General features: G+C 43.0%; 1 protein-coding gene across 2 annotated transcripts in view; it reads right to left on the reverse strand.

Moving 5' to 3' along the window:
- Nucleotides 1-7,548: 7,548 nt before the first annotated feature.
- Nucleotides 7,549-26,358, reverse strand: part of DUS1L (dihydrouridine synthase 1 like) — a 32,163-nt gene continuing 13,353 nt past the window's right edge. The window contains exons 8-14 of one of the 2 annotated variants that reach the window (XM_073684154.1): nt 16,663-16,692; nt 15,004-15,100; nt 12,459-12,547; nt 11,117-11,265; nt 10,287-10,324; nt 8,254-8,329; nt 7,549-8,176 (exon numbers count right to left, since the gene is read on the reverse strand). In XM_073684154.1, the coding sequence (XP_073540255.1) occupies nt 8,046-8,176; nt 8,254-8,329; nt 10,287-10,324; nt 11,117-11,265; nt 12,459-12,547; nt 15,004-15,100; nt 16,663-16,692 (610 nt within the window). In that variant the 3' untranslated portion in view covers nt 7,549-8,045. The remainder of the gene's footprint in view (nt 8,177-8,253; nt 8,330-10,286; nt 10,325-11,116; nt 11,266-12,458; nt 12,548-15,003; nt 15,101-16,662; nt 16,693-26,358) is intronic. The other variant, XM_073684155.1, reaches the window with a different exon arrangement.

Consider the following 26,358-nt stretch of genomic DNA (forward strand, 5'->3'; position numbering starts at 1 on the left):
GGTATGCATGGTCCCCTCAACCCCCCCAATACTGGTATGCATGGTACCCCTCACCCCCTAATCCTGGTATGTGTGGCCTCGTCATCCCTTTCACACTGTACACACATACAAAAAAATAAACAGTAATACTAACCTTTCTTCTCTGTGCTCCAGCGCTGCTGCGTCCTGTTCCGCCGGAGACCGGGGGAGGAGTGCGGCACCGGAGCACCGCGCTATCCAGCGCCATTTTGCTGAAGACACACTGCAAATGTGTCTTCAGTAAAATGGCGCCGGATAGCGTTATGCGCATATGCCGATCAGACGCCTCACTCCTGCCCCAGTCTCTGGCGAAGAGAGGCGCCGCGGCAATGCTCCTCCCAGTCAGGCAAGTATGTAAGTATGGCGCCGGAGATCGCGGTATGCGTTCAGTGCCTACGCATACCGTGATCTCCGGCGCCATACACACTCCTCTTACCTGTAACGGCTGGATGCGTGATTCCGTCTGGAGCCAGACTGCGAGGCGCGCATGCGCAGTCTATCGAGGCTTCAGACAGAGACACGCATCCCCAGTTAAAATGCTGCGATTTTCACAACACACACACACAAATCAAACGGAAATTTAAAGCGTACCTCCAGTTTCACAAGAAAATGATGTGGTAGAGTCATTTTTCTAAATCACTAGTAGTTCTTGAATGTTTTGCGGGTTATCAACTGTCCGAAGTATGTGCTGCGTGTAGCATCGGTGTCTCTGCCTCCTGCCAGGCAGAGACGCCGTCCCTCTCACCTCCCCGCTCCCCGCGCAGCGTCCTCCTGCGCACCTCTTCCTGCAGCGGCCGGCGCGCATTCTTTCCCGGGCACTGTGATTAGGGCACGCGCTCGCTCCCTCTCTTAATGGGGCCGCGCGCGCCGTCCTAGGGAGTCCCTGGCCAATAGGCGGAGGACCTCCCATATTTAAGGCACCTCCTCCAAAATGGAGGTGCCCGAGCAAAAGTTGTTGCACAGTTACTCATCTCTGCTTCAGCCCTCAGGTCCCGCTGCTAGCCTGACTCCTCGTCCTGCCTGCCAGCCTGTTATCTGCCCGTTACCTGCCGAGCCTGCCAGCCTGCTCACCTGGAGCGCTCACCTGTTGCCTGCCTTGGCTGTCAGTCCGCTCACCTGGGAGCACCCGCCTGTTACCTGCTGTGTCCGTCAGCCCGCTCACCTGGGAGCGCCCACCTGTTACCTGCCTTGTCTGTCAGCCCGCTCACCTGGGAGCACCCGTCTGTTTCCTGCTAGCCTACCTGGAGGCTCTGCCGTCACTTGCTGTGACCACCTGCCTGGTAAACCTAGAGACTACTACCTGCTCTGCTGTCACGTACCGTGACCACCTGGCAGTTAACCAGAGACTTCTGCCTGCTTGCTGTATCCATCCGTCATACCAGTCAGTCCCAGCCATCTGACCCGTGGGAGCCACCTGCTCTCTTACAAGGTCGTCCCCAGAGTAGCACCTGGTCCCTCTGCCCAGATCCTACCTGGTCACGGAGTCGTTAGCCGCCGTCCGACCAGGGTCGGTTCGGGTTGATATTTAGTTACGCCCCTCTGGGTCCCTCCTTGCACCGCGGCACAGAGGTTCCACCACCCGGACCCGTAACACTGCGGTTTACACTGAACTAGGCAGTGTCCTGCTCGTCAATCCTAACTAGCATCTTCAGTATATATAATCCTATAATGATCGATCCCATACTGAAGATGGCAGCCAAGTAGTAGCAGATCATAAAAAGTGATCTTATAAAGTTGTCAAAGCACTTAATATACACTTGCCGAATTATTAGGCAAATGAGTATTTTGATCACATGATACTTTTTATACATGTTGTCCTACTCCAAGCTGCATAGGCTTGAGAGCCAACTCCCAATTAAGTAAATCTGGTGATGTGCATCACCCTAATGACATCAACACCCTATATAAGGTGTGCTTAATTATTAGGCAACTTCCTTTCCTTTGGCAAAATGGGTCAGAAGAGAGATTTGACTGGCTCTGAAAAGACCAAAATTGTGAGATGTCTTGCAGAGGGATGCAGCAGTCTTGAAATTTCCAAACTTTTGAAGCGTGATCACCGAACAATCAAGCGTTTCATGGCAAATAGCCAATAGGGTCACAAGAAGCGTGTTGGCCAAAAAAGGTGAAAAATAACTGCCCATGAATTGAGGAAAATCAAGCGTGAAGCTGCCAAGATGCCATTCGCCACCAGTTTTACCATATTTCATAGCTGCAACGTTACTGGAGTATCAAAAAGCACAAGGTGTGCGCTACTCAGGGACATGGCCAATGTAAGGAAGGCTGAAAAACGACTACCTTTGAACAAGAAACATAAGATAAAACGTAAAGAATGGGCCAGGAAATATCTTAAGACTGATTTTTCAAAGGTTTTATGGACTGATGAAATGAGAGTGACTCTTGATGGGCCAGATGGATGGGCCAGAGGCTGGATCAGTAAGGGGCAGAGAGCTCCACTCCGACTCAGATGCCAGCAAGGTGGAGGTGGGGTACTGGTATGGGCTGGTATCATCAAAGATGAACTTGTGGGACCTTTTCGGGTTGAGGATGGAGTGAAACTCAACTCCCAGACCTACTGCCAGTTTCTAGAAGACAACTACTTCAAGCAGTGGTACAGGAAAAAGTCGGTATCATTCAAGAAAAACATGATTTTCATGCAGGACAATGCTCCATCACATGCATCCAACTACTCCACAGCATGGCTGGCCAGTAAAGGTCTAAAAGAAGAAAAAATAATGACATGGCCCCCTTGTTCACCTGATCTGAACCCCATAGAGAACCTGTGGTACATCATAAAATGTGAGATCTACAGGGAGGGAAAACAGTACACCTCTCGGAACAGTGTCTGGGAGGCTGTGGTGGCTGCTGCACGCAATGTTGATCGAAAACAGATCAAGCAACTGACAGAATCTATTGCTGGAAGGCTGTTGAGTGTCATCATAAAGAAAGGTGGCTATATTGATCAGTAATTTTTTGGATTTTTGTTTTTGCATGTCAGAAATGTTTATTTCTAAATTTTGTGCACTGATATTGGTTTACCTGGTGAAAATAAACAAGTGAGATGGGATTATATTTGGTTTTTATTAAGTTGCCTAATAATTCGGCACAGTAATAGTTACCTGCACAAACAGATATCCTCCTAAGATAGGCAAATCTAAAAAAAAAACCACTCCAACTTCCAAAAATATTAAGCTTGGATAGTTATGAGTCTTTTGGGTTGATTGAGAACATAGTTGTTCATCAATAATAAAAATAATCCTCTAAAATACAACTTGCCTAATAATTCTGCACACAGTGTACACTGGATTAAAAAAGTATCTACAACCCTGTTAAAATGCCAGTTTTTTCTCATGTAAAATAAAGAAGAACGATTTCAGAACTTCAGAATCCATAATCTGGAAAATTCAATTGAGCAAAGAAATGAAATTATTTTGGAGGGGAAAAATAAACATAAAACTAAAAAAAGAAGTGGTTGCATAAGTGTGGGAACCCTGATATTTGTAGGTATGGTTGTATCCACAATTAGCCAATCACATTTAAACACATGTTAAATAGCAGTCAGTACACAGCTGCCATCATTATAGTGATTCTGATTAACCCCATTTAAAGTTCATCTGATCTAGTAGGATTTCCTGGTCCATAAATAGCTTACAACACAGCAGAGGGATTTCTTTGTTGAAAGTTATCAGTCATTAGATGTATGGAAAACCACGAGAAAAAAAAAACCTTAAAAAATAACTTATCAATATTAGTTAAAAATACCAAAATCAACTATGATATTCACAAAGAAAGAGGGTCAATGAAGTATAGTTACCAGGTAAATATGCAAAATGCTGTTAGGCTAATAGATTAAATAAGCTAACGGAATAAGGGAATGTCTTCCCCCTTTCTAACACTTCCTGGCCGCGGAGGTTGGCATCCTAAGAATTCGATGTGGCGCTCCTGCACCCCAAATAAAGTGCTGAAGTACTATGAAATAGTTTTGTGTCTGGCTCAGAGTAGAATACACTTGGTAAGGATAAGTCTCATATAAAGAGGGTAAATATATATTCATACACACCAAAATTTAGATATCAAGTTATTTCAGGTGCTGAAGTGCGTTTATGTCCCAGATATAAAAGTCTATTTGCATACTGGATTCAGATTAAATCAAGTAAGTATATGCACAGGGGACATATGCACAGCAAATTCAATCCAAAAAATGCATGACTAGCTGGCTATATGTTATATATCCAAGGTTAAGTTAGGTAACTCAAGAGCACTTCCAAACAAATATGCTTATCAAATAATCATCACCATAAGTAGAAAGTGCTATACATTGATCGTTTTCAGCATGTCCATAATAGGATCCATACAAAGTCAGTACAGATATGACAGTAGACTTCCAGTTTCTGGAACTATCCTGGCCGCAGTTAGAATATGGTGACGTAGTTCCTTTCTACATAAAGGGTTGTCCATGACCTGGACAAATGTGTTTTCAAAAATAATTAATCCCGATTGTAAAATAAAAAAAATATACACTGCTCAAAAAAATAAAGGGAACACTGAAATAACACATCCTAGATCTGAATGAATGAAATATTCTCATTGAATACTTTGTTCTGTACAAAGTTGAATGTGCTAACAACAAAATCACACAAAAATCATCAATGGAAATCAAATTTATTAACCAATGGAGGCCTGGATTTAGAGTCACCCCCAAAATTAAAGTGGAAAAACACACTACAGGCTGATCCAACTTTGATGTAATGTCCTTAAACACCTGGGCATGCTCCTGATGAGGTTGCGGATGGTCTCCTGTGGGATCTCCTCCCAGACCTGGACTAAAGCATCCACCAACTCCTGGACAGTCTGTGGTGCAATGTGATGTTGGTGGATGGAGTGAGACATGATTTCCCAGATGTGCTCAATCGGATTCAGGTATGGGGAACTGGCGGGCCAGTCCATAGCTTCAATGCCTTCATCTTACAGGAACTGCTGATACACTCCAGCCACATAAGGTCTGGCATTGTCCTGCATTAGGAGGAACCCAGGGCCAAATGCACCAGCATATGGTCTCACAAGGGATGTGAGGATCTCATCTTGGTACCGAATGGCAGTCAGGCTACCTCTGGCGAGCACATGGAGGGCTGTGCGGCCCTCCAAAGAAATGCCACACCACACCATTACTGACCCACTGCCAAACCGGTCATGCTGAAGGATGTTGCAGGCAGCAAATAGCTCTCCATGGCGTCTCCAGACTCTGTCACGTCTGTCACATGTGCTCAGTGTGAACCTGCTTTCATCTGTGAAGAGCACAGGGCGCCAGTGGCGACTTTGCCAATCCGGGTGTTCTGTGGCAAATGCCAAGCGTTCTGCACGGTGTTGGGCTGTGAGCACAATCCCCATCTGTGGACGTCGGGCCCTCATACCACCCTCATTGAGTTGGTTTCTAACCGTTTGTGCAGACACATGCAGATTTGTGGCCTGCTGGAGGTCATTTTGCAGGGCTCTGGCAGTGCTCCTCCTGTTCCTCCTTGCACAAAAGAGGAGGTAGCGGTCCTGCTGCTGGGTTGTTGCCCTCCTACGGCCCCCTCCACGTCTCCTGGTGTACTGGCCTGTCTCCTGGTAGTGCCTCCAGCCTCTGGCCACTACGCTGACAAACACAGCAAACCTTCTTGCCACAGCTTGCATTGATGTGCCATCCTGGATGAGCTGCACTACCTGAGCAACTTCTGTGGGTTGTAGAGTCTGTCTCATGCTACCACGAGTGTGAAAGCACAACCAACATTCAAAAGTGACCAAAACATCAGCCAGAAAGCATTGGTACTGAGATGTATTCTGTGGTCCCCACCTGCAGAACCACTCCTTTATTGAGGATGTCTTGATAATTGCCAATAATTTCCATCTATTGTCTATTCCATTTGCACAACAGCATGTGAAATTGATTGTCAATCAGTGTTGCTTCCTAAGTGGACAGTTTGATTTCACAGAAGTTTGATTTACTTGGAGTTATATTCTGTTGTTTAAGCGTTCCCTTTATTTTTTTGAGCAGTGTATAATATATATATATATACTCATATACATACATACATACTCACTTCACGCACTTGATCGAACACCCCCTTTAATTAAGAAGCTTATTTCATCATGTGTCCATCTGTACCATGAAGCATCCTCCTATCTGTTTTGCAGTATTTGAATGGATATTAGCTGAGTACATAGCTCTATATCCCCCAGAATTCATCCTGTCACTTCCAATCCCAGTTACATCATCAGTAAATACCAGTCTTCCATGTCTATTAGCAGCCATCCATGCCTGTGCCATAACACTGAGGCCAAGTTCACACGTTGCGGATTTGTGATGGTGATTCCACACAAGTCCGCAGCCATTTACAGTACAACACAAGTAATGTGTTTTCTCAAAATGCCAGTCACATGTTGTGAAAAAAATTACCAAGAAAATGAAAGCATGGAGCAGATGTACAGATTTCATATCTGCAGCACGCCAATTATGTGGATTTTCATAGCAGTTTTCACCCTATTCAAAGTTTAGTAAATGGAGTAAGGAGAAATCCACAACCCAATCAGCAAGTAACACACGTGGAGTCTGTCTGCGGATTCGTTGCGGAATTGTAACTAAATCTGCAGCGGAAATTTTCGGCAAGATGTGAACATGGCGTAACTCCACCAAATAATGCGGTATGCTTCGGCCTTCCTTCTTATACTCTTCTTGACCCATAATTCTTGGTTTCATCTGTCCACAGATTCCTGATCAGAACTGTGAAGCTTTTTTAGTCTAATCTGGATTGTCTGTTGAGTGGTACCTGTAGTTTGCAAACCCTTTACATTCATGAAGGCGTCACCTGAGTGTAGACTTTGACAATAATATATCCACCTCCTTGAGAGGGTCCTTGGCTTTTCTATGTGCTGGAAATGATTTTACTATAGAAAAGAACGTTTTCTGCAATCATCCACTTTAGTTGTCTTATGCTTCTGTATTGGGCCTTTTTGGTGTTGCCAAGCTCAATAATGTAGTTCTTTTTAAGGATGAACCAAATCCTTCACATGCATTAACATCTCTCTGGACCCCAAATTGACAGTTCCCATGAATAACTACCAAATACAAATGAAACATTTGGTAGATTCCAAACCATTTATCTCCGAAACTCGTCAGAAAATAATGAGGTAATGGGACACACTAAGAAACGTATGAATCGTTCCAACTACTGTGAGCCTGTGATAATGGAGGAACTATGTAAAACTGTCTCTAACTCCTAAAAGAGGATGCAATATTTTTGTTTTTCAGTGAAAGTCTATACTTCAATGGCATCCGGATGGCTGTGTTTTAATACATTGTAGACGGTAAATGATGAAAATTCTTCTGGCCCCGACTAACACTATTAATGACCCTAGAGATTGTTGCACTTTAATTCAACACACATTATATTCTTCTGCTATAGCAGCCTTTCCACGGTCATTACGTTTAGATCACTCAATAATAAAGCGCACAGATTTTTTCAGATGCTGAAAATAATTATTTATTATCTCCATACACACAAAGAAAAGCAGGAAAGTTGCCGTCCACATCACACTCATCTATGTAGAGGTTACATTTACTCCTGAGACTTATAAAATGCTGCACAACACATTTACACTCAGACCCAGGTAGAAGCAGAAAAAAAAAATCTTTATTTCCTACATCTTTGTGTAAAAGTTTAAAACAACTTCCGATAAATCCAGCTTTTTTCCATGTTGTCTCAGGCTTAAGCCTATCTGAGAAGAGGATGTAAATCCAGTAGCAGCATGTGTGTAAAAGGCACAGACAGTACCTTCCTCAGTCTTTCCACCTTCCATCAAAACAAAAAGAACTAAAGCATTTTAAAGATTAAGAAAAAGAGATAAAAGTCTGAAGTGCAAACAGTTGGTACTGTGCCCTTTCACAATGGAGTAGCGAGATTCCTAGTCACACGTGGTAAACTCTGAAGATTTCCCTGAGCAAGCAGCAATAGGAGAGGCGCTCCTGATGAGCTAGGTCAAGCAGTTCAGGCTCAGGCTTTGATCTCAGGGGGTGGCTGTGGGAGATTTGATTCGGTCAAGTTCTCCTCTGGCACATCCGCATCCTGCACAGCCTTACATTGCAGAGATCTCTCGGATTTGGTTTTGAAAAGCAGCCCGTGACCTAAAAACAAGAATAAAGTTTTGGTACTTTCACATTTGAGAGAGAAGGTGGCGTAACGGCAGACAGCTGACACCAACCTGCACAGTCTGCCAACTCCCTGAATGCTTGCTTCTTGCAGCAGCTGCGGCACAGATGGAACACACATTTATTGCCCTAAAATCCAACAGCAGCACAGTCAGGCAATCGCATATACAAATTGCCAAATATATTTTTATATCAGTAGATTACATTTGCAAATGAAGCTAGCATGACCTTGCATCCATGACAAAGTAATATATTCTTTGGCAAAAAAGTAATGGATTCAATAGGAGGCAAATATGTGAATGTGACCTATGAAGGGCACTGTGAAATGAATGCCCAAAACAAGAAAATTACTACCAAAACTAAAGATATTCTAAGAATAAATGGGCCAAAAAAACTTCAACAGCCTTAGGGGAAGTTACTTGTTCAGCCGACAGGTATTCCTTCCGCCTACCCCCTCCCTCAACCATCTATGGGTATTTGTGTCCCTTAACTAAAGTCTAAGGTTAAAAAAAAAATACTGCCCCGAGAAGTAAAAACTGAAGTAAAAGCTGCACGTTTATATTTCTGCTAATAGAATGCTTGGTCTATCGGGTTGAAGATAATGTGTGGAGAGCTTGGTCAACATCTTGGCTTCAATGCCATGACTGTTCTTAAAGGGAATCTGGCAGTAGAAAATGACTGTTCAAACCAAGCACAGGAGGTTAGTGCATCCTTAGCAAGTCCAAACTAGTCACTGCCTCTTCCCACCTACTTGTCTCCTATCTCTGTCCTTCTCTAGCTCCTGTAAAGCCAGAGCTGTCACTCAGGGAAGGAGGAGGCAGAGAAATAAGGAAAACAAGTAGGTGTGAAGATGCACTGAATTCTTGATCAGTCAGTTTGTGCTGACTGGCTTGCTTTAAAGGGGTGTTCTCAAGTTTGAAAGCTATCCCATATTCAAAAGATAGATGATAACCCTACCGAATAATGGGTGACCGACCAACATGGCTCCCACCAATCCTGAGAATGGAGCAGACATCAATCATGCGCACTGCCTCTCCATTCATTCCAATAGGAGCACTGAAAATCAGTGCTCGGCAATCTCCGGCACTCCCATTAAAAATGAATGCAGCGGTAGTGCGCATGATTGATCTCCGCTCCCTTCGGCTATGGCTCTTCAGGGCCACAGTTCTCAATATTGGTGGAGGCCAAGGCAGTCGGACATCCAGCGATTAGAAAGTTATCCGCTATCCCTAGCATAGGAGGTAAATTTTGACTTTGAGAACACCCCTCTAAAAAAGGTCTCCTATTAATATATTACTCCCTAAACCTGTGTAAACATTAGTGTAGTGTGTTAATATCACTGATCGCTGTCTTCTCCGGTATCCAGCGACGTTCCGCTCCTCTTCAGAGTCACGTGATGGCAATTAAGGCTCTCCGGCTCACACTGCTCTGTATCAACCAGAAGTTGCTTGTACAAAGTAAGCTTATAGAGCGTCAGAAGACAACTCCATAGATTTACATTTGTATAGAAGATTTCCTGATCACAGACCCCAGTGTGAAGCGGAGAGCCTGAATTTCAGTCACGTGACTCATAAGAGGACCGCAGAGGTGCTGGACACTGGAGAAGACTGCGATTGATGAGTATGTTACCCCACGGACACTACACTAACATTTACACAGGTTTAGGGAGTAAAAAAAAAAATAATGGGAATGTTTTTTCCCCCCATGAATTTGGTTTTAGGGGTGGCTATAAAGAAAAAGGTATTAGCTGCCAAATCTATCTGTTCAGTTGACTTTGTGCACTTGCAGTAACTTTTGTTATTTTTATTTGTAGCAGAAGTTAATGCAGTTTTAATGGCAAACACAGAAGGAGATATAAAAAGAAAAATATATAAAAGGAAAGACTGATTGTACTCTCTTTTGTATCCACTGCCCAAAAACTGCATGTGTGACTCAAGCCTAAAAGCCATAACACTGGATGAATAATAATGTGACAATGAATGCAGCAGCATTAATATGGGAGATGATATATCCATGTAGCTCAATGTAGAAAAGCTGTGCTGGGTGAACAAAGCTCATAAAACAAACTTTTTTCTTTAAAGTTTACCTTGGGATTTCCACACTGGTCACATTTTGCATATTTGGCTGCAATAAACAAATAAGCGCAGATTAATGCTTTTGCAGTTGGACGTTGTGAATATTCTAGAAGGTGTGGGTATTAAAAATATATAGAAGTAAACTACAGTAGTTGTATCACAACAGTCCCAGTCTGGCATTTCATTATTTCTGCACTGTGATGTTTATGGGTGTTGGCAGACCTTCATTCTTGTGATGAGGAATTTTAAATTATTGATTTGTACGGTCAATTCTCAATGGCTGACCCCAAGAATAATGGCTTTTGATAAGTTGTATTCACCACTTAGTAGTATTGATTGGGTAAAAGGATGTCGGGATTCTGAGACTGCCACCTGATTGCCTAAAGGAAAAAGCAGGGGTGACAGATTTCTGGGTACACTCAATGGTAAGTATAGCACTTCAAAAGTTGAGTTACCCTTTACTGTTGGCCAAGTCTAACATAAAGAGAAGGGGTATAATAGCTACTGACTGCAGACCACCACTTACCCAACATGTATGGGAACCTTCAACATCATAAATAATACATTTTACAGTTACAGCAGTCAGACTCTGGAATGGTACTTATGGCAGATAATAAGGGGCTGGATGCTTTTCTCACAACAGATGGCATTGTGGGTTATAAATAAGCTAAACATAGGGAATGTATGACTGCTGGAGAAAGGCTGAACATGTTGGACCGCTGTATTTTTACAACCTATCAAACTGTGTAAATATATAGCTCATGGCAATACATCATGATATCACAACGCCAAAGCACACGCAGCTCTGCTTCATCTGTACAATCTTCAAGGAGTTGCATACGTTTTACAGAAGTGTCAAAAGTTTTGTTGGGGTTACGGAGTTTCTTTTTCTGTTTGTTCTTTGACAGGTGTTCTGCATGTCCATCTTCTTCATCCTCCAAGGCTCTCTTCCCTCGTACTCCACCTTCGTCTTTCAACACATCTTTAGGCCTGAGAGGAAAAAACAAAAACTGTTTCATCCCTTAGTAACCTATGATTCACATTTTTGACATGGGTCGATAAGGAATGTATAAAGCAGTATCAGGAGCGGTTACTTCTTCATACCAGGCAGACGCTTGTTGTGTTACATCTAACTGAACTACTGTAATCAGAGAAAACGCCAACCACTTAAACATCGCTGTCAATCTCTGAGTCACAACCTTCCATCGGCTTCCTGCAACATGATCGTGGGGAACCGGTAAGAGGTGTGCTGAAGACCCACGTATCTGCCATGTTAGTCCTGTTATGAAGCTCCACTACTAGCTGAGCTACATAAGAGAATCTTCATGTCTGTATATACTGCAATTCTATGGTGTTGCAGTATATAGTATCAGCAATTAAATGTTAAGTCCCCTAAGGAGACTAAAAATGAAAAGGGAATCACGTTATATGCACCCGAAAATGGTATCAATAAAAAAGTCAGCTCAAAGTGCAAAAAAACAAGCCCTCATACAGTACTATGGACCAAAAAAAAAAAAAAAAAAGTTACTTGTCTCAGAAAATGGTGACATTAACTAAACATTTTTTCTTAATACAAATTTCTGATTTTTTTTTTTCACTATCAAAATAAAAAACATCGGACAAGTCTGCCATTGCTGCAATTGTACCTGAAGAAACAGGTTGCCAGGTCATTTTTACAGGATAATGAACAGCATAAAAACACTGCCTTCCCCCTCAAAATAACAGAACCGTGAGTTTGTTTTTTTTTGGCAATTTCACCGCACTTGATATTTTTTTCCCCCCATTTTTTTGGGGGGGATCAGATCCAAGTTTTGTTATGTTTAATAAAAATGTAACAGATATTACATGATCATACTCGTTTTACTGTAATATTGTAAGTCCCCCCCAACCCCCTTCCCTTATTTCCCCCCCATTTTCAGTACAGAACACCGTACAGTACACATGGTAAAGTGAACAGTGTCAATCAATGCATTTAAAAAAAAATAGCATGAATGTATGGGGGGGTTGTTTTTTTTTAGCAGTTTCATTTTTTTCTCATTCACATGTTGACATGCAAATTGCTGTGTGTGAAGGCATCCTTATGGTGTTAAAAGGTTCATCAATTGACACGGCTTTTAGTGTAGTGAACACTTGGTATAAGTGACAAAAAGAATACTTTATTGATTACTGAGGGGAGAACTTACAGTGGGCGGACATAAGGCTGGCAGATCCAGTGGGGGAATGGCAAGTCACCTGAGACAATTTCACCTTCTTTCCCTTTAGATTTTTCCTCCTATGAGACAAAATACAAGACAAAGCATGAGCACACAAGGCCTTAAAACACTTCACACCACGAATAGTAATTTACTTTTGACAATTATTTACCAAAGAGGTGTTTAGATAGAAATTCAACATTTAGCGTATAAAATATAATTTGTTGCAAATAAAACTTTTTATTTTACACATACATATATAATATACAGTACAGACCAAAAGTTTGGACACACCTTCTCATTTAAAGATTTTTCTGTATTTTCATGACTATGAAAATTGTACATTCACACTGAAGGCATCAAAACTATGAATTAACACATGTGGAATTATATACTTAACAAAAAAGTGTGAAACAACTGAAAATATGTCTTATATTCTAGGTTCTTCAAAGTAGCCACCTTTTGCTTTGATGACTGCTTTGCACACTCTTGGCATTCTCTTGATGAGCTTCAAGAGGTAGTCACCGGAAATGGTTTTCACTTCACAGGTGTGCCCTGTCAGGTTTAATAAGTGGGATTTCTTGCCTTATAAATGGGGTTGGGACCATCAGTTGTGTTGTGCAGAAGTCAGGTGGATACACAGCTGATAGTCCTACTAAATAGACTGTTAGAATTTGTATTATGGCAAGAAAAAAGCAGCTAAGTAAAGAAAAACGAGTGGCCATCATTACTTTAAGAAATGAAGGTCAGTCAGTGCGAAAAATTGGGATAACTTTGAAAGCGTCTCCAAGTGCAGTTGCAAAAACCATCAAGCGCTACAAGGAAACTGGCTCACATGAGGACCGCCCCAGGAAAGGAAGACCAAGAGTCACCTCTGCTTCTGAGGATAAGTTTATCCGAGTCACCAGCCTCAGAAATCGCAGGTTAACAGCAGCTCAGATTAGAGACCAGGTCAATGCCACACAGAGTTCTAGCAGCAGACACATCTCTTCAACAACTGTTAAGAGGAGACTTTGTGCAGCAGGCCTTCATAGTAAAATAGCTGCTAGGAAACCACTGCTAAGGACAGGCAACAAGCAGAAGAGACTTGTTTGGGCTAAAGAACACAAGGAATGGACATTAGACCAGTGGAAATCTGTGCTTTGGCCTAATGAGTCCAAATTTGAGATCTTTGGTTCCAACCACCGTGTCTTTGTGCGACGCAGAAAAGGTGAACGGATGGACTGGTTCCCACCGTTAAGCATTGAGGAGGAGGTGTGATGGTGTGGGGGTGCTTTGCTGGTGACACTGTTGGGGATTTATTCAAAATTGAAGGCATACTGAACCAGCATGGCTACCACAGCATCTTGCAGCGGCATGCTATTCCATCCGGTTTGTGTTTAGTTGGACCATCATTTATTTTTCAACAGGACAATGACCCCAAACACACCTCCAGACTGTGTAAGGGCTATTTGATCAAGGAGAAGAGTGTGATGGGGTGCTACGCCAGATGACCTGGCCTCCACAGTCACCAGACCTGAACCCAATTGAGATGGTTTGGGGTGAGCTGGACCGCAGAGTGAAGGCAAAAGGGCCAACAAGTGCTAAGCATCTCTGGGAACTCCTTCAAGATTGTTGGAAGACCATTTCCGGTGTCTACCTCTTGAAGCTCATCAAGAGAATGCCAAGAGTGTGCAAAGCAGTCATCAAAGCAAAAGGTGGCTACTTTGAAGAACCTAGAATATAAGACATATTTTCAGTTGTTTCACACTTTTTTGTTAAGTATATAATTCCACATGTGTTAATTCATAGTTTTGATGCCTTCAGTGTGAATGTACAATTTTCATAGTCATGAAAATACAGAAAAATCTTTAAATGAGAAGGCGTGTCCAAACTTTTGGTCTGTACTGTGTATGTGTGTATAATATATATATATATATATATATATATATATATATATATATATATATATATATATATTTATTTTTTTGCATGTGCTAAAGTTATTTTGGTATTTAACTACTTCGGGTCATTGCATCAGGGGCAGGGCTTTGTATATACAATTCATTTTCAACATTCATTTTGTTTTTTCTTTAATATTACATTTTTTTAACCATTTATCTCCCTAAAAAGGTTAGAAATCACTTTTTACAGATGGGATTATTACCAGACACTATAGCAGCCCCATTACAAGGTGACATTGCCCTGATGAGTGAAAGTGTGAAGAATGGGCTGCATCTACAGTAATTGGACCAGGAGCTGACAACACAAGGGTAAACCCTCAGAACAAGCCATCACCAATGTGCTGTATAGTAAAGGCTTATATTTGCGGTGTGTATACGGAGATCAAAAAATCTGAAACGATAAAATACTGCTGCTGCCTGGCCTCGATTATGCCAGGCATCTGACCAGAGGTTGCACAGTCTTCAGTACCATTTTTAAAATATTTAGAATAAGAGAGAGCACTGGCTATCAGTATTTCATTATTATAGATAAATATTAATGTAAAAGATGTGTATGTGGCCAGTAAACAAGCTTGTAGCCATCGTTGTATTACCTGGCATCGGAGTTTCAATTCTTTATTCACAGCAATGATGCCATTCAAGGACTTGGCTTTTGCTAGCTCTTCACGTAGCCCCTGGTAAACCTGCAAACTAAGGTCAGAACAGTGAGAACATCCCATTGTACAATCTTTTTTGGCATAAATTATGATGATTTTGATGGCTGCAGGCAGTGGTGCTCCCTCCAGTTATGCTTTGTCCACATTTCTAAAAGTTGGTGGAGGTGGAAGGGACAGCCATAAAAACATAAGTTGCAAAATTTTTGCACAACTCATAGAATTGCTGTGAAAAAGGCTTGATGAATCAGCCCTTATGCGTATTTAAAGGGGTGGTCCCTTTCAGAAAATCTTGGATCTCCAGGTGCAGTTTGTTATAAAAAGGCAAACTGCACCTAACTCACTGTTCCTGGGGTTCAGCACTGAGTCTTTGTTGCAGCTTTCAGCGTCTGATATTGTCTGCAGCGCTGATGTCAGGTCAACCGCACAGCAACCAAACAGTGAGCTCAGCGGCTATTAGCAGGATATTCCGCCTACACAGGCAGAACCGCTGAGCTCGCTGTTTGGTTTGTGCGCTGTCGATCTGATATTGGCGCTGCAGCCAATACCGGACACAGAAAGCGACAGAGACTAAGCGCTGGACTCCGGGAGGGTGAATAAAAGGTGACAACTAGTGTTGAGCATTCCGATACTGAAATATCGGGTATCAGCCGATATTCGCGGTATCGGAATTCCGATACTTAATTCCGATACTTTTACAATATCGAATACCGGAATCGGAAGTTCCCATAATGCCTGCGCTCTGCAGTGTCTCTGAAGGATGACAAGCTGGATGGCAGCGCTCAGCTGAGATCCAGCCTGCCATCAGAATGACATCCCAGCGTGGGAGAATTCTCCTGATCGTTTAAAAGCCGGCGGCTTTTTAAACAATCACACAGCCCCATACTGCTTCCCCGCAGCCTACCACCCCGATCCTCCGCTCCCCTCGCCACCTCCCACCCCGATCGTAAGTTAGGACCGGGCGGGGAGCGCAGCACCAAGGAGCGGGGAGCGAAGGACCCGGGCGGGGAAGCCGGCAGTGAAAAGACTTCACGGCCGGGTTTCCTGTTCTGTGCTGCGCTTTCCCGTTATTTCAAATGAACAGCTGAGGTATCAGGTGATGCTGATCAGCTGTTCATTTGAAGTAGCCGTGGTGCCCTCAGAGGGTTCACGTGAGTTCATGCTTGACTGCATTGCATGAACTCACATGAACTTTCCCACGGCCGCACAGGTCAGCCTCACCTCCCAGACGATCAGACCCATCATGATTGGTGTGTGTGGGTGTCTGTGCGCGGTGTCTGCGAGTGTGTGTGGGGTGTCTGTTCGTGTGTCTGCGAGTGTGTGCGTGCAGGCAGACATAGGCCGATGTGACACTACTACTCCCATCGGCCTATGTCTGTCCCCCGTCCACTCGTGCCAGCAGGATCAGCTCGATGGGAGCAGTAGTTCCCATCAGCCTGATCCTGCTATTTAAATTGCCCTACTGTGTCCCCAATAAATTTTAAATACATGTCATTGGTGGCCAGTGGTTACCTAAAATAAATTAGTTTATACATTACCTGTCCCCGCCGATCGCCACCTAAAATAAAGTAAAAAATAAAAAACTACACCTATACTCACCTAGACACCAAATTCCCTGAAGCCATCGATCTGTAATAAAATATAAAATAATAAACCACAACCTTATCCTTACCCCTCTGTAGTAGTCCACGAGTGTCCCACGATGATCTCCAGTTTAGAGCAGCCACATAGAATGTGACCGCTCTGAACCGCTGCCGCCGCTAGAATGACGGGGCCGTAAAGCAGCCCCGTCATTGCATAAGCGGGTTCGCCGGAGTTCAGGCAGCGCTGCTCCGGTTAGCTCCTTTACGGCCCTGCTGTATCTGAGAAATTCCCACGGTACAGCAGTGCCATAAAGGAGGTCTCCGGAGCTGCGCTGCCTGAATGCACTCCGGTGACCTCAGTCAGTGGCTCCCGCTGCCGGGAGCGGACGTGTTCCCGGCAGTGTGAGCTTACAGCAGCCATGCACAGCTGTCACCATCTCCAGATGTGACAGCTGTGCATGGGAGATCAGCGCAGGAACGTGGACAGGTAACTATTTTTTTTTAGTAAACTAAGAATTAAATAAAATTGTGTTTTATTTCAAATAAATTATTTTTTTCTGGGTGTAGTGTGTTTTTTCTTTTTAACACTTTGTAGGTTAGTAATGGGGGTGTCTTATAGACGCTCATCATTACTAACCAGGGCTTCATGGCAGCTGGCGCTGACATGAACCCCACCACTATTACCCCCTGCCACCGCACCAGGGCAGCGTGGAAGAGCGAGGCTAAGTGCCAGAGTTGGCGCATCCTATGGATGCGCCATTTCTGGGGCGGCTGACGGCTGGTGTTTCTAGCCTGGGAGGGGGCCAATATTCATGGCACCCTTCCTGGGCTATTAATATCAGCCCCCAGCTGTCCGCCTAGCCTTTGCTAGCTATTAAATAGGGGGTACCCCACGTCATTTTTTTTGGGGGGGGGGGGGTCCCCCATTTTAATAGCTATTAAAGGCTAGGTATTCAGCTGGGGGCTCATATTAGTAGCCTGGGAAGCTCCGTGGGTATTACCCACTTCCCAGGCTTCAAACATCTGCCCCAGCCGTCTGCTTAACCTCCGCTAGAGCCTAAAATTATGGGGGATCCCACGCCAATTTTTTTTTAAATAAATCCTTTATTTTAACACTAAATGACATTTGAGGAGTTAATAAAGATGCAGTTCCTAAATTATTATTTATTTTTTAATTAATTTTTCCCAAAAATTTTGACGTGGGCTTTGCCATATTTTTGTATGCCAGCCAGGTACAGCATCCTGCTTCTATGAACGCGCCATTTTCCGGGGTGGCTGAAATTCATGAAATAATAAAGAAAAAAAGGGCTTCCCTATATTGTTGTGTCCGGCCAGGTACAAATAGGCAGCTGGTGGTTGGGCGCAGCCCGTTCCTGCCTGCTGTACCTGGCTGGACACAAATATAGTGCGAAGCCCCACGTCAATTTTTTTTTAATTATTTCAGGAAATTCCTGAAATAATTAAAAAAAAATTGACGTGGGGCTTCGCCCTATATTTGTGTCCAGCCAGGTACAGCAGGCAGGAACGGGCTGCGCCCAACCACCAGCTGCCTATTTGTACCTGGCCGGACACAACAATATAGGGAAGCCCTTTTTTTCTTAATTATTTCATGAATTTCATGAAATAATTAAAAAAAAAATACGTGGAGCTTCGCCCTATTTTTGTGTCCAGCCAGGTACAACTAGGCAGATGGGGGCTGGAATCCGCAGCGCAGGGAGGCCCAAGCTTTCTGGGCCCCACCCGCTGCAAATTGCAGTCCGCAGCCACCCCGGAAAATGGCGCGTTCATAGAAGCGCCATCTTCTGGCGCTGTACCCAACTCATCCAGGGCCCTGGTGCGGTGGCTTACTGGGTAATAAAGGGGTTAAGGCCAGCTTGGCATTATCAGCTGGCCCTAAGCCCAAAATTCATGGGGTCACGCCAATATTAGACATGACCACCATGAATTTCTAGTAAAGTATTTAAAAAAAACACAACACCCAGAAAAAAGTCCTTTAATTGAAATAAACACACAATTCTTTATTGTTCTAAATTAAACTCTACTTACCATCACGCCCATTCCAGCTGAAGCCAACGATCTCCTGCAATAAAAGTAAAATAATAAACCAACCTCATCCTTACCTTTCCATGGTTCTCACGACAGCTTCAGCTCTGCTACATCGAGATGACAGGCTGGACCGCAGCAGAACGCTGCCATCCAGCTTGTCATCCCGCAGACACTGAGAAGCGCAGGCATGCTTGCGCTCCTCAGTGTCTCTCTGTGACGGCATAAAGATGAGCCGAGGTCATGTCCAATGAACTCTGCTCACCTCATGCACGTCACTGACAGCGTGGGAAAATTCTCCTGCACTCAGCGCTTCAGCGTGAGAATTTTCCCACGCTGTCAGTGACGTGAATGAGGTGAGGTCATGTCCAATGAACTCAGCTCACCTCATGCACGTCACTGACAGCGTGGGAAAAGTCTCACGCTGAAGCGCTGAGTGCAGGAGAATTTTCCCACGCTGTCAGTGACGTGCATGAGGTGAGCTGAGTTCATTGGACATGAACTCGGCTCATCTGGATGCCGTCACAGAGAGACACTGAGGAGCGCAAGCATGCCTGCGCTTCTCAGTGTCTGCGGGATGACAGGCTGGATGGCAGCGTTCTGCTGCGGTCCAGCCTGTCATCTCGATGTAGCAGAGCTGAAGCTGTCCTGGGAACCATGGAAAGGTAAGGATGAGGTTGCTTTATTATTTTTCTTTTATTGCAGGAGATCGTTGGCTTCAGCTGGAATGGGCGTGATGGTAAGTAGAGTTTAATTTAGAACAATAAAGAATTGTGTGTTTATTTCAATTAAAGGACTTTATTCTGGGTGTTTGTGTTTTTTTTTTAACTTTGACTATGGGGTTAGTAATGGGGGTGTCTTATAGACGCCTCTCCATTACTAACCTGGGCTTGATGTCAGCTGGCATTATAAGCTGACATCAACCCCAACCCTATTACCCCACTGCCACCGCAACAGGGCAGTGGGAAGAGCGAGGCTAAGTGCCAGAATTGGCGCATCCTATGGATGCGCCATTTCTGGGGCGGCTGACGGCTGGTGTTTCTAGCCTGGGAGGGGGCCAATATTCATGGCACCCTTCCTGGGCTAATGTCAGCCCCCAGCTGTCTGCCTAGCCTTTGCTAGCTATTAAATTAGGGGGGACCCCACGTCATTTTTTTGAGGGGGTCCCCCATTTTAATAGCTAATAAAGGCTAGGTATTCAGCTGGGGGCTCATATTAGCAGCCTGGGAAGCTCCGTGGGTATTACCCCCTTCCCAGGCTTCAAACATCTGCCCCAGCCGTCTGCTTAACCTCCGCTAGAGACTAAAGTTACGGGGAACCCCACGCCAATTTTTTCTTAAATAAATCCTTTATTTTAACACTAAATGACAAGTACAGTAAGCAACACTGTCACTGTACTTCATATATATGTGACTGACATGTTTCTATCTATCTAATCTATGTGTGAAGCTCTATTCTGTCTGTTATAAATTGTCGGGTACCGCTGCTGAATTGCCGGCCGGCTTTTTTAAAGAGACGGTGCATGAAAACACTAATATTTTTTTAAATAAATCCTTTACACTAAATGACAAGTACAGTAAGCAACACTGTCACTGTACTTCATATATATGTGACTGACATGTTTCTATCTATCTAATCTATGTGTGAAGCTCTATTCTTTCTGTTCTAAATTGTCGGGTACCGGTGTATGGCGCTGATGAATTGCCGGCTTTTCATGTAATACATTCTACATTATTCTTAGTTGTTTTACTTCATGTAGAATTAACCTACAAGGAAAGAATGGGTTTATTTTCATTCCGATATTTGTGTCCCATTGACTTGCATTGGTTTCCGGTATCGGAATCGGCGATATCCGATACTTTTTGGGTATCAGTCCGATCCAATCCGATACGATATTTCCTGATATCGGAAGGTATCGCTCAACACTAGTGACAACCCCTTGAAGCATTCTCTAAGAAAGTCTAAGAAAAGCCTCCTGATAAAGACTGAAAAGAACCCCCCTCCACCAGCAAATCACTAAGTGTAGGGGTTCTCCTTTAAGCACGTGGACCACACCATTTTTTGCTTGTTAGTTTTTTTTTTTCCCCCTTCTGAAAGGCATAACTATTTTACTTTTTACATAGCTGTATGAGAGCTTGTTTTTTTTTGTGGGACAATCTGCAATTGTGAATGAAAGCGTTCACTTTACAATATAATGGACTGAAACATGGAAGGAAAAATTCTAAGTGGGGCGAAATGGTGACAGAAAAAAGCTATTCCAACATGGTTTATTGGTTACGTTTTTACGGTATTCATTGTGGGATGAAAAAAAAAAGATACCAAACATATACAGATCTTTTATTATTTTAATGGATTAGAAAAACTTAGTGAAATAAAAAAATAAAACTGGTGTTGCCAATATTTTTTTTAATTTTTCCATCAATGGAGGGCTTGTTTTTTTACAAGCTGGGCTGTATTTTTTATTGATACCATTTTGATCACTTTTTATTGTATTTTTGTGGGGGGGAGGGGAGGGTATGGCCATCATAGAGAACCCAATTCTGGTATTTCGGGTTTTATTTTTCCATCTGGAGTTTAATGAACAGGTTAAATAGTTCTTGATTTATATTTAGTAATACATTTTATATTTTGATAGATTGTACTTTTACAGACATGACAATGCCAAATAGGTTTTTGAATTTTTAAATTTCTTAATCAACTTGACCTTAAAACATTTTTAATCAATTTTCAATTTATTATCTCATCCCCAAATATAATTCTAATGTCATTAATAGTGTTTAGCGAGTATGTTCTGTCCGAGTATTCTCGGGCCGAGCTCCGAGCGATTCAAACATATCACCGAGCAGCTGTAACTACTCGGAGCTCGGCCCGAGAGTACTCGGCGAAAGGGTTAATAGAACATACTCGCTCAACACTAGTCATTAAGAATTATTTTCAGGGTAAAGAAGAACAAGGAGTCCTGGAAGAGATGATATGGGCTCACAGAGGATTGATCTCTACATTAGTAAGTCTGTATGCGATTACATGGAGAGACAGAAGGATTTGCACAACAGACATCCTCAGAAGATCTGTGGTTAGTTCTCCAAGAAGTTTGGAACCACCTCCGTGCTGAACTCAATAAAATTGTGTACAAATGTACCTATAAAAATCGATGCAGTTTTGAAGGTAAAAGGTGATCACACCAAATATTGAACATTTAGATTTCTCTTTCGTTCATTCACTTTGCATTTTGATAGTTGATCAACTATTAATACTTCAATTTTTTTAAAGCGTTCTGACAGCGTTATTTTTCCATACCTGCCTAAAACTTTTTCCTAGTATTGTACACACAGTGGCTTAAGCAGGAGTAAGTGTCAGCTAGCTGCAGTTTTCTGGATACTAGTTTTTGCCCTCCCTGTGTCTGTCTCACTTGTTCCAGTTACTGGTCTATGCATTATGACTGTGCACCAAATCAGGTGCCTGTAAACCAGTGACACCTTTTTATGTTTTGTACTAAGTCAGTGATTTTGCATTTTTTTTTTTTCTTTCATTTTTGTATTTGTTTTAATTTCATATAATGATATATTTTTGGAACAAACTCCGGGTGGTATCACTGGATCTGGACCAGCACCTCCAGCAAGACCCCAATTTTTATTTCTTCTCCAAATATCTCCTACGGGGTCGGACTACCAACCGTACCAAGGAAGGTTGAAGGCAGCACTTCCACTGATGAGAACTTGCTTTCATGTGAATTGATCCTGACAGCACAAGTGAAACCCTATCCTGTCTTCATGTACTACCTCAGGATACCACAATAGGTGCAATCTCTCCCCCCCACCATTTACAGATTGCTTAATACTGACAATGACATATATGGCTGTCCATACCCCATCCCCCTCCCCTGCATATCTGACCAAATCTCCCGCTGCTCCACCACAAAATCAAAGCTCCTCACAAGACCTCCATTTTTGCAGTCCTCATGTCCACCTCACACAGCAGTCTACAAGATTTCTCCTTTACTTCCTAGATACGCCAGACCTCTTTGACCTGAACCAGTCCAGACTCTCTCTAACCTTTGAAACCTTGAAAAGCAATCCGAAAATTTACTTCACCAAAAAACAAAAGAAAAACTACAATAAGGCCCTGTTAACACTGTGCTTCTGCAGAGCATTAAGGGGTTTCATCTGAATCCCCATAAAAATAGTATTCATTCATACTCCAGATGAAGCTATAGGCTGCTACTACACTGAGTTCAAACAAACTCTTATTTTTTTCTGAAAGTGTGTCTTTTCACATGTGCACAGAGGCATAGACCGTCGGGAATTTGTCTAAATCCTGTTTTTAGGGCAATTCAGAGGGAACCCCCAAGCGCACTGCAGAAACGTGGTGTGAACAGGTCCTAACCCTGCTGTCAGTACACTATGAAGTTTTTATCCTGACCTGAGGTTTCTTTCCGCCTACACTGGTAGACAGTAAGCCCTTGTGGGCAGGGTACTCGCCCCTCTGCACTAGCATGTCACTTGTGTAGTCAACTATATTGGACTGGTCTTCTACCCCCTTATATCCTGTGATATGTACTGTAAATCCTGTTTGCACCTAGCTCCCAAACAGCCAACTGGAATGAAAAGAAATAGCATATACCCAATACGTGAGCTACAGGGACGGCAGAACATGTGCACATCACACAATGTTTCTCCATAAGACAGTAGGACTGTTTTATGTCTGGACTCTGATGCCTGGAGAAATCATACGCAGTTAACTTTTCTCAGATGATGAAACTTCAAGAGAAGGCTGATGCATACACAGTATGGCTCTGGGGGGTTCTATCTAAGTATGCTCAGAGTATTATGCTGCGCATAATGAACACGGCCACGGATCCTCATTACTACATCCACGGTAAAGGGAAAAGTCTACATTTCAATTTCAAAAGGTGTGAACGATACCCCAGGGAACGGCGCCTTTAATGTCTTCTAGAATAAACAGCTTAACAGAATTCCAATAAAATCCAAAGCATCTTCGTCATCAGGAGAGAAAAGTTTCACAAGCGATGCGCCTTCCATCCTAAACTTCAGCCTGCCTGATAAGCCATATTGGGAACCTCTAAAGAGAGCCGGGTAGAGGTGGTGCGCATTGATTCGTACAATCTGGTCCCATCAGTCATGACAGTAATCTGTGGTCGCGGGACGAAAGCCTTAAGGCAGGGACACACTGCCGTATAACTCGTGCAATGATCACTTCACACTGCACGGATCGGCCGGCACCTCTCCTGACTGGAGCATGATGGATTTCTATGCAGCTGTCAAGCTCAGGTCAGGAGAGGTGCCGGCCAGTACGGGGGTTTATGATGCAATCCTCGCACGAGAAATATGGCAGTGTGTCTCTGCCCTCAAAGGGGTATTCACATCGCCAAGATCCTATTTTATTAGGTAGTATGAGTAATAATATTAGCAAATACCTCCAATTAGAAATGTAGTTTAGTTCTCCTGATTCACTATGTTGCTTACCATGTGAAGGGAATTGTGGTAGCTTAAGTAACCATTATGACCATTAGCAACTGACTGTCAGTATATGAGTGGTCGTAACCATGGATACCTAAACTACTACAATGCCCTGCACATGGTAAGCGACATAGCGAATCAGAAGAACTATACTACATCTCTTATGGAGGCATTAATATTATTATACCTACTACATTTTGGAATAGGATCTTGGAGATGGGAATAGCCCTTTAAGTACTGCCTTTCCTCGACGGCATCTGCAGCTCTTCTTTTGATTACCCGGCCTGCAATGTCATGTGTGTGTCACACTGAAATTATGGTGTTGCTGAAGGCCGGCTAATGAAAAGAAGAGCCGTGTATGCAGATAGGTTAGAGGTGGTTATCAGAGCCCACGTCCAGCCGTCAAAGGTTACAATCATGGCCGATGGGACCAGGTTGAGCGAATCAATTCACAGCATTTCCAGTGCAGGGTCACTGCAGAGATACTAACAGCAGCTCTACTGTAATCTAATAACATTTGCTCCAGCTTTCCTTGTGTCATTCCTCTGTTATTCTGCCTAGATATGTATGAATAAATTAATAACTGGGTAAATGTCCCTATACAATCTGACATGGTCCAAGTGCAGGCTGCCTCAGACATTGTGCCCTAGAGTCTTCTGTGTTTTACCAGATGTGTTATAAAAATCAATTCAGTGAGAGCCAACCAAAACCAATTCATTCTCCACATCAGTGGAGTTTCACAGATGTCACCTTGATATCAGGGAATAGACAGAGACGGGCAGGGAATCTAATAAACTGCAGTAGTAAGGTCAATAATCCAGTCATTAGGAGAAAAGCAATATACAGCCCCAAGCTAAGCTGCTCTCTCATCCATCGTTTCATGACATATGACGTACATGTACGTTATATGTCGTGCCCGCCTTTGATGAGGGCATGTACACCGGGCCCACATCTTTCCCAGCAAATCATGGCTGATTCAATCAGCCATTATGTGCCTTTAACAGCTGCGGATGGAGGGGAGCTCCACCCGCGGCTGTTAACCTGTTAAATTCTGCTGTCAATCAGGCTGGCTGGGGGGGTCCGCTGTTCCATGCGCCCATTGGCATGCCTGTGATGTGATTGCGGGGCGCCGATGGGTTGTCATGACAGCTAGGGATCTGCTGAAGACCCCCGTGCCTATCATTACAATACTCCTGTGAAAGTCAGCCCATGGTTGGCATTCATAAGAGATTAGGATTTTCACTATACATAGCCGTGCGGATACACCGCCATGTATAGCACAAGTCTCCTAAGGGAACTAATAAATATAGTAAAAAGTGGGAAAAAAATCTGAAAAAAATAAAAACCACAAAAGTTCAAATCATCCCCCTTTTACCCCATTGAAAATAAAACAAAAAAAAAATACATATTGGGTATCGCTGCGTTTCCCAACAGTCAAATCTATCAAAATGTAAAGTAAATTAATCAGATTCATAAACGGCATAATGAGAAAAAAATCAAAGCACAAATTAGCTTTTTTTTGGCCACCGCAACATTGCAATAAAAGTCAATCAACACATTATATCTACACCACAATGGTAGCAGTAAAAACATCAGCTCAGGGAGCAAGAAATAAGTCCCAACGCTGCCCCATATCCCAAAAAATGAAAATGTTACAAGTAACATAAAACAATACATTTGTAAAAAAAAAAAAAAAAAAACTATACATGTTTGGTATCTGCATACTAATCATGACCTGGAGAATCATATTTCCAGGTCAGTTTTACCATATAGTGAATATGATAAATAAAAAAAGCTCAAAAACAATTTTGGAATTGTTTTTTTTTTTTGCAACTTCAACGCACTTCCAATTTTTTTTTACTGTTTTCCAGTGCACTATGTGGTAGAATGAATGGTGCCGTTCAAAAGTACAACTCGTCCCGTAAAACAAACAAGCCCACAGATGGTCATATTGATGGAAAAAAAAAAAAAAAAAAGTTATGGCTCTTGGAAGAAGGGGAGGAAAAATCAAAAACAAAACAAAAAAGTCAAGAACAACTTTCAACAGCCCTAACATGGCAGTTTTAGTAAATGCTTGTAAACCCCATGAAAAGGACTTGCAAGGGCATCTTTTTTCATGTCGACTGTGCTATTCTGGACTGTGACTGGGCCATTCACACACATAAATATGTTTTGATGTAAACCATTCCATT

The sequence above is a fragment of the Phyllobates terribilis genome, unplaced genomic scaffold (assembly GCF_046119375.1).
Source record: "Phyllobates terribilis strain yellow unplaced genomic scaffold, ASM4611937v1 Scaffold_5__5_contigs__length_657084704, whole genome shotgun sequence".
Classification (NCBI taxonomy): Eukaryota; Metazoa; Chordata; class Amphibia; order Anura; family Dendrobatidae; genus Phyllobates; species Phyllobates terribilis.